The sequence below is a fragment of the Ammospiza caudacuta genome, chromosome 31 (assembly GCF_027887145.1).
Source record: "Ammospiza caudacuta isolate bAmmCau1 chromosome 31, bAmmCau1.pri, whole genome shotgun sequence".
In the NCBI taxonomy this organism is placed as follows: domain Eukaryota; kingdom Metazoa; phylum Chordata; class Aves; order Passeriformes; family Passerellidae; genus Ammospiza; species Ammospiza caudacuta.
The window spans coordinates 3,693,870-3,706,507 of record NC_080623.1 but is presented as its reverse complement, the minus strand read 5'-3'; the positions used below and the strand labels follow the sequence as shown (position 1 = coordinate 3,706,507).

Sequence of the window (12,638 nt, the reverse complement as noted above, 5' to 3'; positions counted from 1 at the left end):
CTTCAGGGGGAGTGTCACAAATTGGGGGGGGGGGTCTCATTGATGGGGGGGTCTCATAGAGAGGAGAGGTCTCACTGAGTGGGGAGGGGTCTCACTGAGGGCGGTGTCTCATGAATTGGGGGGGGGGTCTCATTGAGGGGGGGGGTCTTATTCAGGGGGAGTGTCACAAATTGGGGGAGGGGTCTCATTGATGGGGAGTCTCATAGAGAGGAGAGGTCTCACTGAGTGGGGAGGGGTCTCACTGAGGGGGGTGTCTCATGAATTGGGGGGGGTCTCACTGATTGGGGAGGGGTCTCATTGAGGGGGGATCCCACGAATTGGGGGGGGGTCTCACTGATTGGGGAGGGGTCTCATTGATGGGGATCTCAAAAAGTGGGGGGGGGGTCACAAATTGGTGGTGGGGGTCTCATTGCTGGGGTTCTCACGAAATGAGGGTGAGGGTTCTTATCGGTTTGGGTGGGGTCTCACTGATAAGGGAGGGGTCTCATTGAGGTCATTGAGGGGGGATCCCACGAATTGGGGGGGGGTCTCATTGAGGGTGGGGGGTCTTATTCAGGGGGAGTGTCACAAATTGGGGGTGGGGGTCTCATTGATGGGGGGTCTCATAGAGAGGAGAGGTCTCACTGAGTGGGGAGGGGTCTCACTGAGGGGGGTGTCTCATGAATTGGGGGGGGGGTCTCACTGAGTGGGGAGGGGTCTCATAGTGAGGGGGGTGTCTCATGAATTGGGGGGGGGGTCTCACTGAGTGGGGAGGGGTCTCATAGTGAGGGGGAGATCTCACAAATTGGGGAGGGTCTCACCACTGGGGTTTGCATGAATTGAGGGGGGCTCTCATTGAGGGAGGACCTCACTGATAAGGGGGGGGTCTTACTGATACGGGAGGGGTCTCATCGCTGGGGGTCTCCCAAAATGAGGAGGGGTCTCATCAGGGTGTCCCGTGTGGGGGTCTCATAGAGGGGGGGATCTCACGAATTGGGGGGGGGTCTCATTGCTGGGGTTATCACAAAATGAGGGAGGAATCTCCCGGATTGGGAGGGGGGGTCTCTGATGGGTTCTCCCAAAGTGAGGAGGGGTCTCTGATCGGTTCTATCAAATTGAGGAGGGGTCTCTGATCGGTTCTATCAAATTGAGGAGGGGTCTCACCGAGGGGTACCTCATTGAGGAGGGGTCTCTGATCGATTCTATCAAATTGAGGAGGGGTCTCTGATCAGTTCTATCAAATTGAGGAGGGGTCTCTGATGGGTTCTATCAAATTGAGGAGGGGTCTCTGATCAGTTCTATCAAATTGAGGAGGGGTCTCTGATGGGTTCTATCAAATTGAGGAGGGGTCTCTGATCAGTTCTATCAAATTGAGGAGGGGTCTCTGATGGGTTCTATCAAATTGAGGAGGGGTCTCTGATCGGTTCTATCAAATTGAGGAGGGGTCTCTGATGGGTTCTCCCGAATTGAGGGGGGGTCTCTGATCGGTTCTATCAAATTGAGGAGGGGTCTCTGATCGGTTCTCCCAAACTGAGGAGGGGTCTCTGATCGGTTCTATCAAACTGAGGAGGGGTCTCTGATCGGTTCTCCCAAAGTGAGGAGGGGTCTCTGATCGGTTCTCCCGAATTGAGGGGGGGTCTCTGATCGGTTCTATCAAATTGAGGAGGGGTCTCTGATGGGTTCTCCCGAATTGAGGAGGGGTCTCTGATCGGTTCTCCCGAATTGAGGAGGGGTCTCTGATCGGTTCTATCAAATTGAGGAGGGGTCTCTGATCGGTTCTCCCAAAGTGAGGAGGGGTCTCTGATCGGTTCTCCCGAATTGAGGGGGGGTCTCTGATCGGTTCTATCAAATTGAGGAGGGGTCTCTGATGGGTTCTCCCGAATTGAGGAGGGGTCTCTGCCCCCAGGTCCGTTCCGGGGCCGGCCCAGCCCTGGCCTCGCTGTCGCTGCCCCTGGCGCAGCTCAGTGATGGGGGGCTCACAGAATGAGGGGGGGTCTCTGATCGGTTCTGTCAAACTGAGTAGGGGTCTCTGATCGGTTCTATCAAATTGAGGAGGGGTCTCTGATGGGTTCTATCAAATTGAGGAGGGGTCTCTGATGGGTTCTATCAAATTGAGGAGGGGTCTCTGATCAGTTCTATCAAATTGAGGAGGGGTCTCTGATGGGTTCTCCCGAATTGAGGAGGGGTCTCTCCCCCAGGTCCGTTCCGGGTCGGGCCCGGCCCTGGCCTCGCTGTCGCTGCCCCTGGCGCAGCTGCTGCCCCGGGCCGGGCTCAGCATGGACGGGTGGGTGCCCCTGCCCGGGGGGGGGCAGATCCTGCTGCGGGCACAGCTCGGGGTGAGTCTGGGGGTCCCTGCAGGTGGGTGGGGGTCCCCAGGGTGAGTGGGGGTCCCCCTGACCCCAAATTCTGCCCCGGAATGAGTGGGGGTCCCCACGGGTGAATGGGGATCGCTCAGGGTGGGGGTCCCAGGGAATGGGTGGGGGTCACCCTGGGTTGGGTGGGGGGGGGCGAGGGGAGACCCCCCTGACCCCAAACCGCCCCCCAGGAATGAGTGGGGGTCCCTCGGAATGAGTGGGGGTCCCTGGGGTGAATGGGGGTCCCGCGGGGTGGGAGAGCTCAGAGAGACCCCCCTGACCCTCAAACCCCCCCAGGAATGAGTGGGGGTCCCTGGGGTGAGTGAGGGTCCCCTCAGGGTGAGTGGGGGTCCCCTGGAATGAGGGGAGGTCCCCTGGTTGGGTGGGGGTCCCAGGGGATGGGTGGGGGTCCCAGGGGATGAGTGGAGGTCCCTGGAATGAGTGGGGGTCCCAGGGAGTGGGTGGGGGTCCCGCTGACCCCAACCCCCCCCACACCCCGGGTTGAGTGGGGGTCCAGGGGCTCTCTCGGGGTGGGTGGGGGTCCCCGCAATGAGTGGGGGTCCAGGGGGTCTCTCGGGGTGGGTGGGGGTCCCCCTGACCCCGCCCCCCCCCCAGGTGCTGGTGTCGCGGGACGTTGAGGAGGGGGCGGCCCGCGGAGCCCCCGGGGGGGGGGAGCAGGAGGAGGAGGAGGAGGAGGAGCCGAGGCGGGAGGAAGATGAGGAAGATGAGGAAGATGAGCAGCGCGGGGCGGGGGGGCTGCGACAGCGCCCGGTGCCGGCAGACAGGTGGGAACGGGGGGGGCTGCGCCCCAAAATCCCAAACCCCCAACCCCAAATTCCCGAATTTCCAAACCCCCCCCCCGAATTCCTGAATTCCCGACCCCAAAATTCCCGAATTCCCAACCCCCCCAGACCCCAAATCCCCAAATTTCAAACCCCCCAAATTCCCAAATTCCAACACCCCCAGACCCCAAATCCCCAAATTTCAAACCCCCCAAATTCCCGACACCCCCAGACCCCAAATCCCCAAATTTCAAACCCCCCAAATTCCCAAATTCCAACACCCCCAGACCCCAAATCCCCAAATTCCCGACCCCCCCTGACCCCAAATTCCTGAATTTCGAACTCGCCCCGATCCCAAATTCCCAAATTTCCAAACCCCCCCCCAAATTCCTGAATTTCCAACGCCCCTAGACCCCAAAATTCCCAAATTTGCAACCCCCCAAAATTCCTGAATTTCAAAGCCTCCCAGTCCCCAAATTCCTAAATTTTCAACACCCCAGACCCCAAATTTCAGAATTTCAAACCCCCCCCAAATTCCCGAATTTCCAACCCCCCCAGACCCCAAATTCCCGAATTTTGGGGAGGGAATTGTGTCAGTGCCCACCCCTGGTGGAAAGGTGGGAACAGGGGGGGCTGCACCCCAAAATCCCGAACCCCCAACCCCAAATTCCCAAATTTCCAACCTCCCCCCCCGAATTCCTGAATTCCCATCCCCAAAATTCCCGAATTCCCGACCCCCCCAGACCCCAAATCCCCAAATTTCAAATCCCCCAAATTCCCAAATTCCAACACCCCCAGACCCCAAATTTCAAACCCCCCAAATTCCCGACCCCCCCAGACCCCAAATCCCCAAATTTCAAACCCCCCCCGACCCCAAATTCCTGAATTTCGAACTCGCCCCGATCCCAAATTCCCAAATTTCCAACCCCCCCCCGAATTCCTGAATTTCCAACACCCCCAGACCCCAAATTCCCGAATTTTGGGGAGGGAATTGTGTCAGTGCCCACCCCTGGTGGAAAGGTGGGAACAGGGGGGGCTGCACCCCAAAATCCCGAACCCCCAACCCCAAATTCCCGAATTTCCAACCCCCCCCCCCAAATTCCTGAATTCCCAACCCCAAAATTCCCGAATTCCCGACACCCCCAGACCCCAAATCCCCAAATTTCAAACCCCCCAAATTCCCAAATTCCAACACCCCCAGACCCCAAATCCCCAAATTTCAAACACCCCCTGACCCCAAATTCCTGAATTTCGAACTCGCCCCGATCCCAAATTTCCAAACCCCCCCCCAAATTCCTGAATTTCCAACGCCCCTAGACCCCAAAATTCCCAAATTTGCAACCCCCCAAAATTCCTGAATTTCAAAGCCTCCCAGTCCCCAAATTCCTAAATTTTCAACACCCCAGACCCCAAATTTCAGAATTTCAAACCCCCCCAAATTCCCGAATTTCCAACCCCCCCAGACCCCAAATTCCCGAATTTTGGGGAGGGAATTGTGTCAGTGCCCACCCCTGGTGGAAAGGTGGGAACAGGGGGGGCTGCACCCCAAAATCCCGAACCCCCAACCCCAAATTCCCAAATTTCCAACCTCCCCCCCCGAATTCCTGAATTCCCATCCCCAAAATTCCCGAATTCCCGACCCCCCCAGACCCCAAATCCCCAAATTTCAAACCCCCCAAATTCCCGACACCCCCAGACCCCAAATCCCCAAATTTCAAACCCCCCAAATTCCCAAATTCCAACACCCCCAGACCCCAAATCCCCAAATTTCAAACCCCCCAAATTCCCAAATTCCAACACCCCCAGACCCCAAATCCCCAAATTTCAAACACCCCCTGACCCCAAATTCCTGAATTTCGAACTCGCCCCGATCCCAAATTTCCAAACCTCCCCCCCAAATTCCTGAATTTCCAACGCCCCTAGACCCCAAAATTCCCAAATTTGCAACCCCCCAAAATTCCTGAATTTCAAAGCCTCCCAGTCCCCAAATTCCTAAATTTTCAACACCCCAGACCCCAAATTTCAGAATTTCAAACCCCCCCCAAATTCCCGAATTTCCAACCCCCCCAGACCCCAAATCCCCAAATTTCAAACCCCCCAAATTCCCGACCCCCCCAGACCCCAAATCCCCAAATTTCCAACCCCCCAAATTCCCAAATTCCAACACCCCCAGACCCCAAACCCCCAAATTTCAAACCCCCCAAATTCCCAAATTCCCGACACCCCCAGACCCCAAATTTCAAACCCCCCAAATTCCCGACCCCCCCAGACCCCAAACCCCCAAATTTCAAACCCCCCAAATTCCCAAATTCCAACACCCCCAGACCCCAAATTTCAAACCCCCCAAATTCCCGACCCCCCCAGACCCCAAATCCCCAAATTTCCCAGTCCTCCACAGGTGCAGGGGGGGGGGTTTTGGGGTGCTGGGTGGGGAGGGGGGGGGTTGCACCAGTGAATTGGGGAGGGGGCTTCACCCCCAAATTGTGGATTTTCAGGCGCCCGCAGGGCCCGCGGGTGCTGCTCTCGCTGTGGCACCACCGCCAGCAGGGAAAGCTCGTGGCCATCGTGCACGGCTGCAGGTGAGGGCGGGGGGCGACACCTGCACCCCCAAAAAACCCTCCCCAAATCCCCCTGGGCACCCCCAAACCTTCCCCAGGACCCCCAGACTCCCCAAACCCTCCCCCAAATCCCCCTGGGGACCCCCAAACCTTCCCCAGGACTCCCCCATCTCTCCGAGACCACCTGGGACCCCCCCCCTTTCCCCAAACCCAGATCCCCCCAAACCCACCCAAACCCCCCCCACCCCCGGCGCCCCCAGACCTGCACTCCCCAGGACCCCCCAAACCCTCCCCAGGACCCCCAGACTCCCCAGACCCTCCCCAAAACCCCCTGGGGACCCCCAAACCTTCCCCGACCCTCCAAACGCCCCAAAAACCCCTTGGGGATCCCAAACCCTGAACCCCCAGACCCTCCCCAGGACCCCCAAACCTCCCTAAACCTCCCCAGAACCCCCAAACCCTGAACCCCCAAACCCTCCCCAGGACCCCCAGACCCTCCAAACCCTCCCCAAAACCCCCTGGGGACCCCCAAATCCCCCAAATCTCCCCAGACCCCCCAAACCCTGAGCCCCCAGACCCTCCCCAGGACACCCCAAACCTCCCCAGCCCTCCCAGGTTTGGGACCCCCCCCACGAGAACCCCCCAGCCCCCTCCCCAAAACCCCCTGGGGACCCCCAAACCCACCCCAAAACCTCCCCAGGCCCCCCTAAACCTCCCCAGACACCCCCAAGTTTGGGACCCCCCCCCCCTCCCCCGAGGACCCCCAAACCCCCCCAAAAAGCCCCTGAGGACCCCTCTGGACACCCCCAGACACCCCAAACCCTCCCCGGGACCCCTCCCCAGGACCCCCAGACACCCCAAACCCTGAACCCCCAAACTCTCCCAGGACCCCCTAGGGACCCCCAAACCCTCCCCAAAACTCCTCAGGATCTCCAGAACCCCCCAAACCCTGAACCCCCAAACCCTCCCCAGACCCCTCAGGACCCCCAAACCCCCCAAACCCTGAACCCCAAACCCTCCCCGGGACCCCTCAGGACCCCCAAACCCCCCAAACCCCCCAAATCCTGAACCCCCAAACCCTCCCCAAAACTCCTCAGGACCCCCAAAGCCCCCAAACCCTGAACCCCCAAACACTCCTAGGACCCCCTAGGGACCCCCAAACCCTCCCCAAAACCCCTCAGGACCCCCAAACCCCCCAAATCCTGAACCCCAAACCCTCCCAGAACCCCTCAGGACCCCCAAACCCCCCAAACCCTGAACCCCAAACCCTCCCCAAAACCCCTCCGGACCCCCAAACCTCCCAAACCCTGAACCCCCAAACACTCCCAGGACCCCCTAGGGACCCCCAAACCCTCCCCAAAACTCCTCAGGATCTCCAGAACCCCCGAAATCCTGAACCCCCAAACCCTCCCCAGGACCCCTCAGGACCCCCAAACCCCCCAAACCCTGAACCCCCAAACACTCCTAGGACCCCCTAGGGACCCCCAAACCCTCCCCGGGACCCCTCCGGACCCCCAAACCCCCCAAACCCTGAACCCCCAAACACTCCTAGGACCCCCTAGGGACCCCCAAACCCTCCCCAAGACCCCTCAGGACCCCCAAACCCCCCAAACCCTGAACCCCCAGACCCCCCTTAGAGCCCCCTAAATTTGGGACCCCCCCTGACCCCTGAGGACCCCCGTGCCCCCTCCCCAGGGACCTGCGGGCGTCGTCCCGGGACCCCCCCGACCCCTACGTGTCCCTGGTGCTGCTCCCCGAGCGCAGCAAGCGCAAAACGGGGGTGCAGAGACGGACCCTGAACCCCGAGTTCAACGAGAGGTGAGGGGGGGGGTCCCTGGGGAGGGGTCCCGGGGGGTCCCACACTGAACTAGGGGGGGGTCTGGGAGAGGTTAAGGAGGAGCTGGAGCTCTTGGAGATTCGGGTTTGGAGGGTCTGGGGGGCAATTTCGGGGGTCCTGGGGAGGGTTTGGGGGGTTTGGGGTGTCTGGGGGTCCTGGGGAGGGGTCCCGGGGAGGGTTTGGAGGGTCTGGGGGCAATTTCGGGGGTCCTGGGAAGGGTTTGGGGGATTTGGGGGGTTTGGGGGTCCTGGGGAGGGGTCCCGGGGAGGGTTTGGAGGGTCTGGGGGCAATTTCGGGGGTCCTGGGAAGGGTTTGGGGGATTTGGGGTGTCTGGGGGTCCTGGGGAGGGGTCCCGGGGAGGGTTTGGAGGGTCTGGGGGGTTTGGGGGTCCTGGGGAAGGTTTAGGGGGTTTGGGGGGTTTGGGGATCCTGGGGAGGGGTCCCGGGGGAGGGTTTGGGGTGTCTGGGGGTGTCCAGAGGGGTCCTCAGGGGTTTTTTGGGGGGGTTTGGGGGTCCCGGGGAGGGTTTGGGGGTTCAGGATTTGGGGGGTTTAGGGGTCCTGGGAGTGTTTGGGGGTTCAGGATTTGGGGTTCTGGAGATCCTGAGGGGTTTTGGGGAGGGTTTGGGGGTCCCTAGGGGGTCCTGGGAGTGTTTGGGGGTTCAGGGTTTGGGGGGTTTGGGGGTCCTGGGGGGTCCCAGGGAGTGTTTGGGGGTCCAGGGTTTGGGGGGTTTGGGGGTCCTGGGGAGGGGGTCCCGGGGGAGGGTTTGGGGTGTCTGGGGGTGTCCAGAGGGGTCCTCAGGGGCTTTTTGGGGGGGTTTGGGGGTCCTGGGGAGGGGTTTGGGGGTTCAGGCTTTGAGGAATCTGAGAGTTTTGGGAGGTGTTGGGGGGTCTGGGGGTCCCCAGAGGGTCCTGGGGGGGGTTTGGGGGGTCCCCAGAGGGGTCATGGGGAGATCTGGGGGGGGGGGGGTGTCTGGGGCTGCCCAGTGGGTTTTGGGGAGGATTTGGGGGGTCCTGAGGAGGGATTTCGGGGTCCCGAGAAGAGTCCTGGGGAAGGGTTTGGCAGCGCCAGGGGGTTTTGGGGAAGGGTTTTGGGGGGTCCCGGGGGTTTCCAGGTGATTTTGGGGGTCCCCAGGTGATTGTGGGGAGGTTTTTGGGGGTCCCGAGGGGGTCCTGGGGAGGGGTTTGGGGGGTTCCGAGGGGGTTTTGGGGGTGTACCGGGGGCCCCAGGTGATTTTGGGGAGGGTTTTGGGGGGCCCCAGGTGATTGTGGGGAGGTTTTTGGGGGTCCCTAGGGGGTTTTGGGGGGGGTCCCGGGGGGTTTTGGGGGTCCCCAGGTGATTTGGGGAAGGTCCTGGGGGTCCCCAGAGGTTTCTAGGGAGGTTTTTGGGGGTCCCCAGGGGTTTTGGGGGTCCCCAGGTGATTGTGGGGAGGTTTTTGGGGGTCCCTAGGGAGTTTTGGGGGGGTCCCGGGGGTCCCAGGTGATTGTGGGGAGGTTTTTGGGGGCCCCGAGTGGGTTTTGGGGGTCCCCAGGGGGTTTTGGAGGTCCCCAGATGATTTTGGGGAGGTTTTTGGGGGTCCCGAGGGGGTCCTGGGGGTCCCCAGGTGATTGTGGGGAAGTTTTTGGGGGGTCCCGAGGGGGTTTTTGGGGGGGTCCCGGGTGTCCCAGTTGATTTTGGGGAGGTTTTTGGGGGTCCCGAGGGGGTTTTGGGGGTCCCCAGGTGATTGTGGGGAGGTTTTTGGGGGTCCCTAGGGAGTTTTGGGGGGGTCCCGGGGGTCCCAGGTGATTGTGGGGAGGTTTTTGGGGGTCCCTAGGGGGTTTTGGGGGTCCCAGGTGATTGTGGGGAGGGTTTTGGAGGTCCCTAGGGGGTTTTGGGGGGATCCCGGGTGTCCCAGTTGATTTTGGGGAGGGTTTTGGGGGTCCCGAGGGGGTCCTGGGGGACCCCAGGTGATTTTGGGGAGGGTTCCGGGGGTCCCGGCCCAGGTTCGAGTGGGAGCTGCCCCCGGACGAGGCCCCGCGGCGCCGCCTCGAGGCCACCGTGAAAAGCTCGGTGAACTTCGTGACCCGGGAGAAGGAGGCGCTGGGCAAGGTCCGGCCTGGGGGGGGGTCCCGGGGGTCCCGGGGGGGGGGGGGGGGGGGTCTTTGGGGACGGTTTGGGGGGTCCCGGGGGGTTTCAGGGCTCAGGGTTTGGGGGCTTTGGGAGGTTTTGGGGAGGTCTGGGGGTGCTGTGGGGGTGTCCTGGGGAGGGTCTGGGGGTCCTGGGGGGGTCTTTGGGCACGGTTTGGGGGTCCCGGGGGGGTTTGGGGATGGTTTGGGGGTTCCGGGGGGTTCTGGGGAGTTTTGGGGAGGTCTGGGGGTGCTGTGGGAGGGTTTGGGGGGGTCCCCAGGGGGGGTTTTGGGAAGGTTTGTGGGGTCCTGGGGGTCCCGGGGGGATTTTGGGCACGGTTTGGGGGTCCCGGGGGGCTTTGGGAGGTTTTGGGGAGGTCTGGGGGTGCTGTGGGGGTGTCCTGGGGAGGGTTTGGGGGGTCCCCAGGGGGGGTTTTGGGAAGGTTTGGGGGGAAATCTGGGGGTCCCCAGGGAGTCCTGGGGACGGTTTGGGCATCAGGGTTTGGGGGGTCTGGGGGTGCCGAGGGGGTTTTGGGGAGCATTTGAGGGTCCTGGAAGGTTCTAAGGAGTGTTTGGGGGGGGGTCTGGGGGTCCTGGGGGATCCTGGGGAGGGTTTGGAGGTTCAGGATTTGGGGGGGGTCTTGGGGTGCTGGGGGGTTTTGGGGAGGGTTTGGGGGTCCCCAGGAAGGGTCTGGGGGCTCAGGGTTTGGGGGCTCTGGGGATGCTGGGGGGGGTTTCGGGGTCCCCAGGGGGTTTTGGGGATGGTCTGGGGGTCCTGGGGTATCCTGGGGAAGGTTTGGGGGGGGTCTGGGGGTCCTGGGGATGCTGGGGGAGTCCTGGGGGGGGTTTGGGGGTCCTGGAGAGGGTTTGGGGGGGGGTCTGGGGGTCCTGGGGGATCCCGGGGAAGGTTTGGGGGTCCCCCGAGGGTTCAGGAGAAGGTTTGGCGCGTCAGGATTTGGGCGGTCTGGGAGTTTTGGGGAGGGTTTGGGAGGGTCTGGGGATGCCAAGGGGGTTTTGAGGAGGGTCTGGGGGTCCCGGGGGGGTCCTGGGGAGGGTCTGGGGGTCCCGGGGGGGTCCTGGGGAGGGTCTGGGGGCTCTGGGGGTGCCGTGGGAGCCCCCCCTGACCCTTTGTTCCCCCCCCCCCCACAGCTGCATTTGGAGCTGGCCCGGGTGGATCTGAGCGAGGGGGACCCGCGCTGGTGAGGGGGGGCTGGGGGGGGTCTCTGGGCTGGGGAGGGGTCTCTGGGGTGGTGGGGAGGGGTCTCTGATGTGGCCCCCCCTCATACAGGTATGAGCGAGTCCTCCCCTAAATTTGGGGACCACACCCCCCCCAAAATCCCCTCTAGGGGGGGCTGCGGGGGTCTCTGATGTGGGTGGGGGTCTCTGGGATGATGGGGAGGGGTCTCTGATGTGGGTGGGGGTCTCTGATGTGGGTGGGGGTCTCTGGGATGATGGGGGGTCTCTGGGATGATGAGGAGGGGTCTCTGATGTGGGTGGGGGTCTCTGGGATGATGGGGAGGGGTCTCTGATGTGCCCCCCCCCCCTCCCCATTACAGGTACGAGCTGCAGGACGAGCGGAGCCTCCCCTGAATTTGGGGGGACCCCCCCCCCCCCCAGATCTGCACGCGGGGGGGGGGCTCGGGGGGGGGGGGCTCGGGACCCCCTCCCCAATTGCTGCTGCCCCCCCCCCCTCACCAAAGAGGCGCCGGGACCCCCCCCCAGCGCCCCCCCCCCAGACTGTTACAGAGCTCTCGTGCCTTGCGACCCCCCCAAAGAGAGACCCCCCCCCAAAAAGAGACCCCCGAGAGACCCCGGGGCCCCCCCCCCACACTGGGGGCGCTTCTTGGAGCTGCTGCTGCCACCACCGGGGTGTCCCCAAGGTGTCCCCAAGGTGTCCCCAAGGGGTCACAGCTGAGGTGTCACCGGGTGCCACCAGGATGTCCCTGGAATGTCACCGAGTGTCACCAGGGTGTCCCCAAGGTGTCACCGGGTGCCACCAGGATGTCCCTGGAATGTCACCGAGTGTCACCAGGGTGTCCCCAAGGTGTCACCGAGTGTCACCAGGATGTCCCTGGAATGTCACCGAGTGTCACCAGGGTGTCCCCAAGGTGTCACCGAGTGTCACCAGGATGTCCCTGGAATGTCACCGAGTGTCACCAGGATGTCCCCAAGGTGTCACTGAGTGTCACCAGGATGTCCCCAAGGTGTCACCGAGATATCACTGGATGTCACCAGGATGTCCCCGAATGTCACCGGGATGCCACCACTGGGATGTCACCGGGATGTCCTTGGGTGTCACTGGGATGTCACCGGGGTGTCCCCGGGTGTCACCAGAGTGTCCCTGGAACGTCACCGGGTGTTGCTGGGATGTCACCGGGGTGTCCCCACTGGCGTGTCCCCAAATGTCACCGGGATGTCCCCAAGATGTCACCCGGATGTCACCGAGATATCACCGGGTGTCACCGGGATGTGCCCAAGGTGTCACCGCCGGGATGTCACCGCGATGTCCCCGAATGTCACTGGCATGCCACTAGCGGGATGTCCCCAACGGGATGTCACCAGAATGTCCCCAGATGCCACCGAGATGCCACCGCCAGGCCACTGCCGCCATGCCACCACCGTGCCGCCACCGGGCTGTCCCACACTGTCCCCGGATGTCCCCGGGCTGTCCCGCGATGTCCCCGGGCTGTCCCCGGGCTGTCCCCGGATGTCCCCGCGCTGCCTTCCCCGGGCTGTCCCCTCCCGCCCGCGCTAATAAAGGAGGGAGGACGCGCTGGTGGCTCCTTGGTGTCCCCTCTGTCACCCCCACGGTGTCCCCAGCCTGGGGCCCTGCTGGGGTGTCCCCGGTGGAGATCGGGGTGTCCCCAAAGTGGGGGGGGAGGTCCTTGGGGTGTCCCTGTGGGGGTGTCCCCCGTGGGTTCCGGACCCCGAGTGACCCCTCTGAGGTGTCCCCTGGGGTGTCCCCAGTGTGATGGGTGTCCCTGGGGGTGTCCCTGGGGGTGTCCCTGGGGGTGTCCCCGTGAGG

At 62.7% G+C, this 12,638-nt stretch overlaps 1 protein-coding gene across 1 annotated transcript in view; it reads left to right on the top strand.

The window, feature by feature from the left end:
- ESYT1 (extended synaptotagmin 1) overlaps window positions 1-11,203 on the top strand; it is a 29,260-nt gene extending 18,057 nt beyond the window's left edge. Inside the window, exons 15-21 of the mRNA XM_058821998.1 lie at window positions 2,178-2,315; window positions 2,949-3,118; window positions 5,611-5,694; window positions 7,369-7,491; window positions 9,491-9,596; window positions 10,763-10,812; window positions 11,170-11,203. Coding sequence (XP_058677981.1) covers window positions 2,178-2,315; window positions 2,949-3,118; window positions 5,611-5,694; window positions 7,369-7,491; window positions 9,491-9,596; window positions 10,763-10,812; window positions 11,170-11,203 — 705 coding nt within the window. The remainder of the gene's footprint in view (window positions 1-2,177; window positions 2,316-2,948; window positions 3,119-5,610; window positions 5,695-7,368; window positions 7,492-9,490; window positions 9,597-10,762; window positions 10,813-11,169) is intronic.
- Window positions 11,204-12,638: the final 1,435 nt, after the last annotated feature.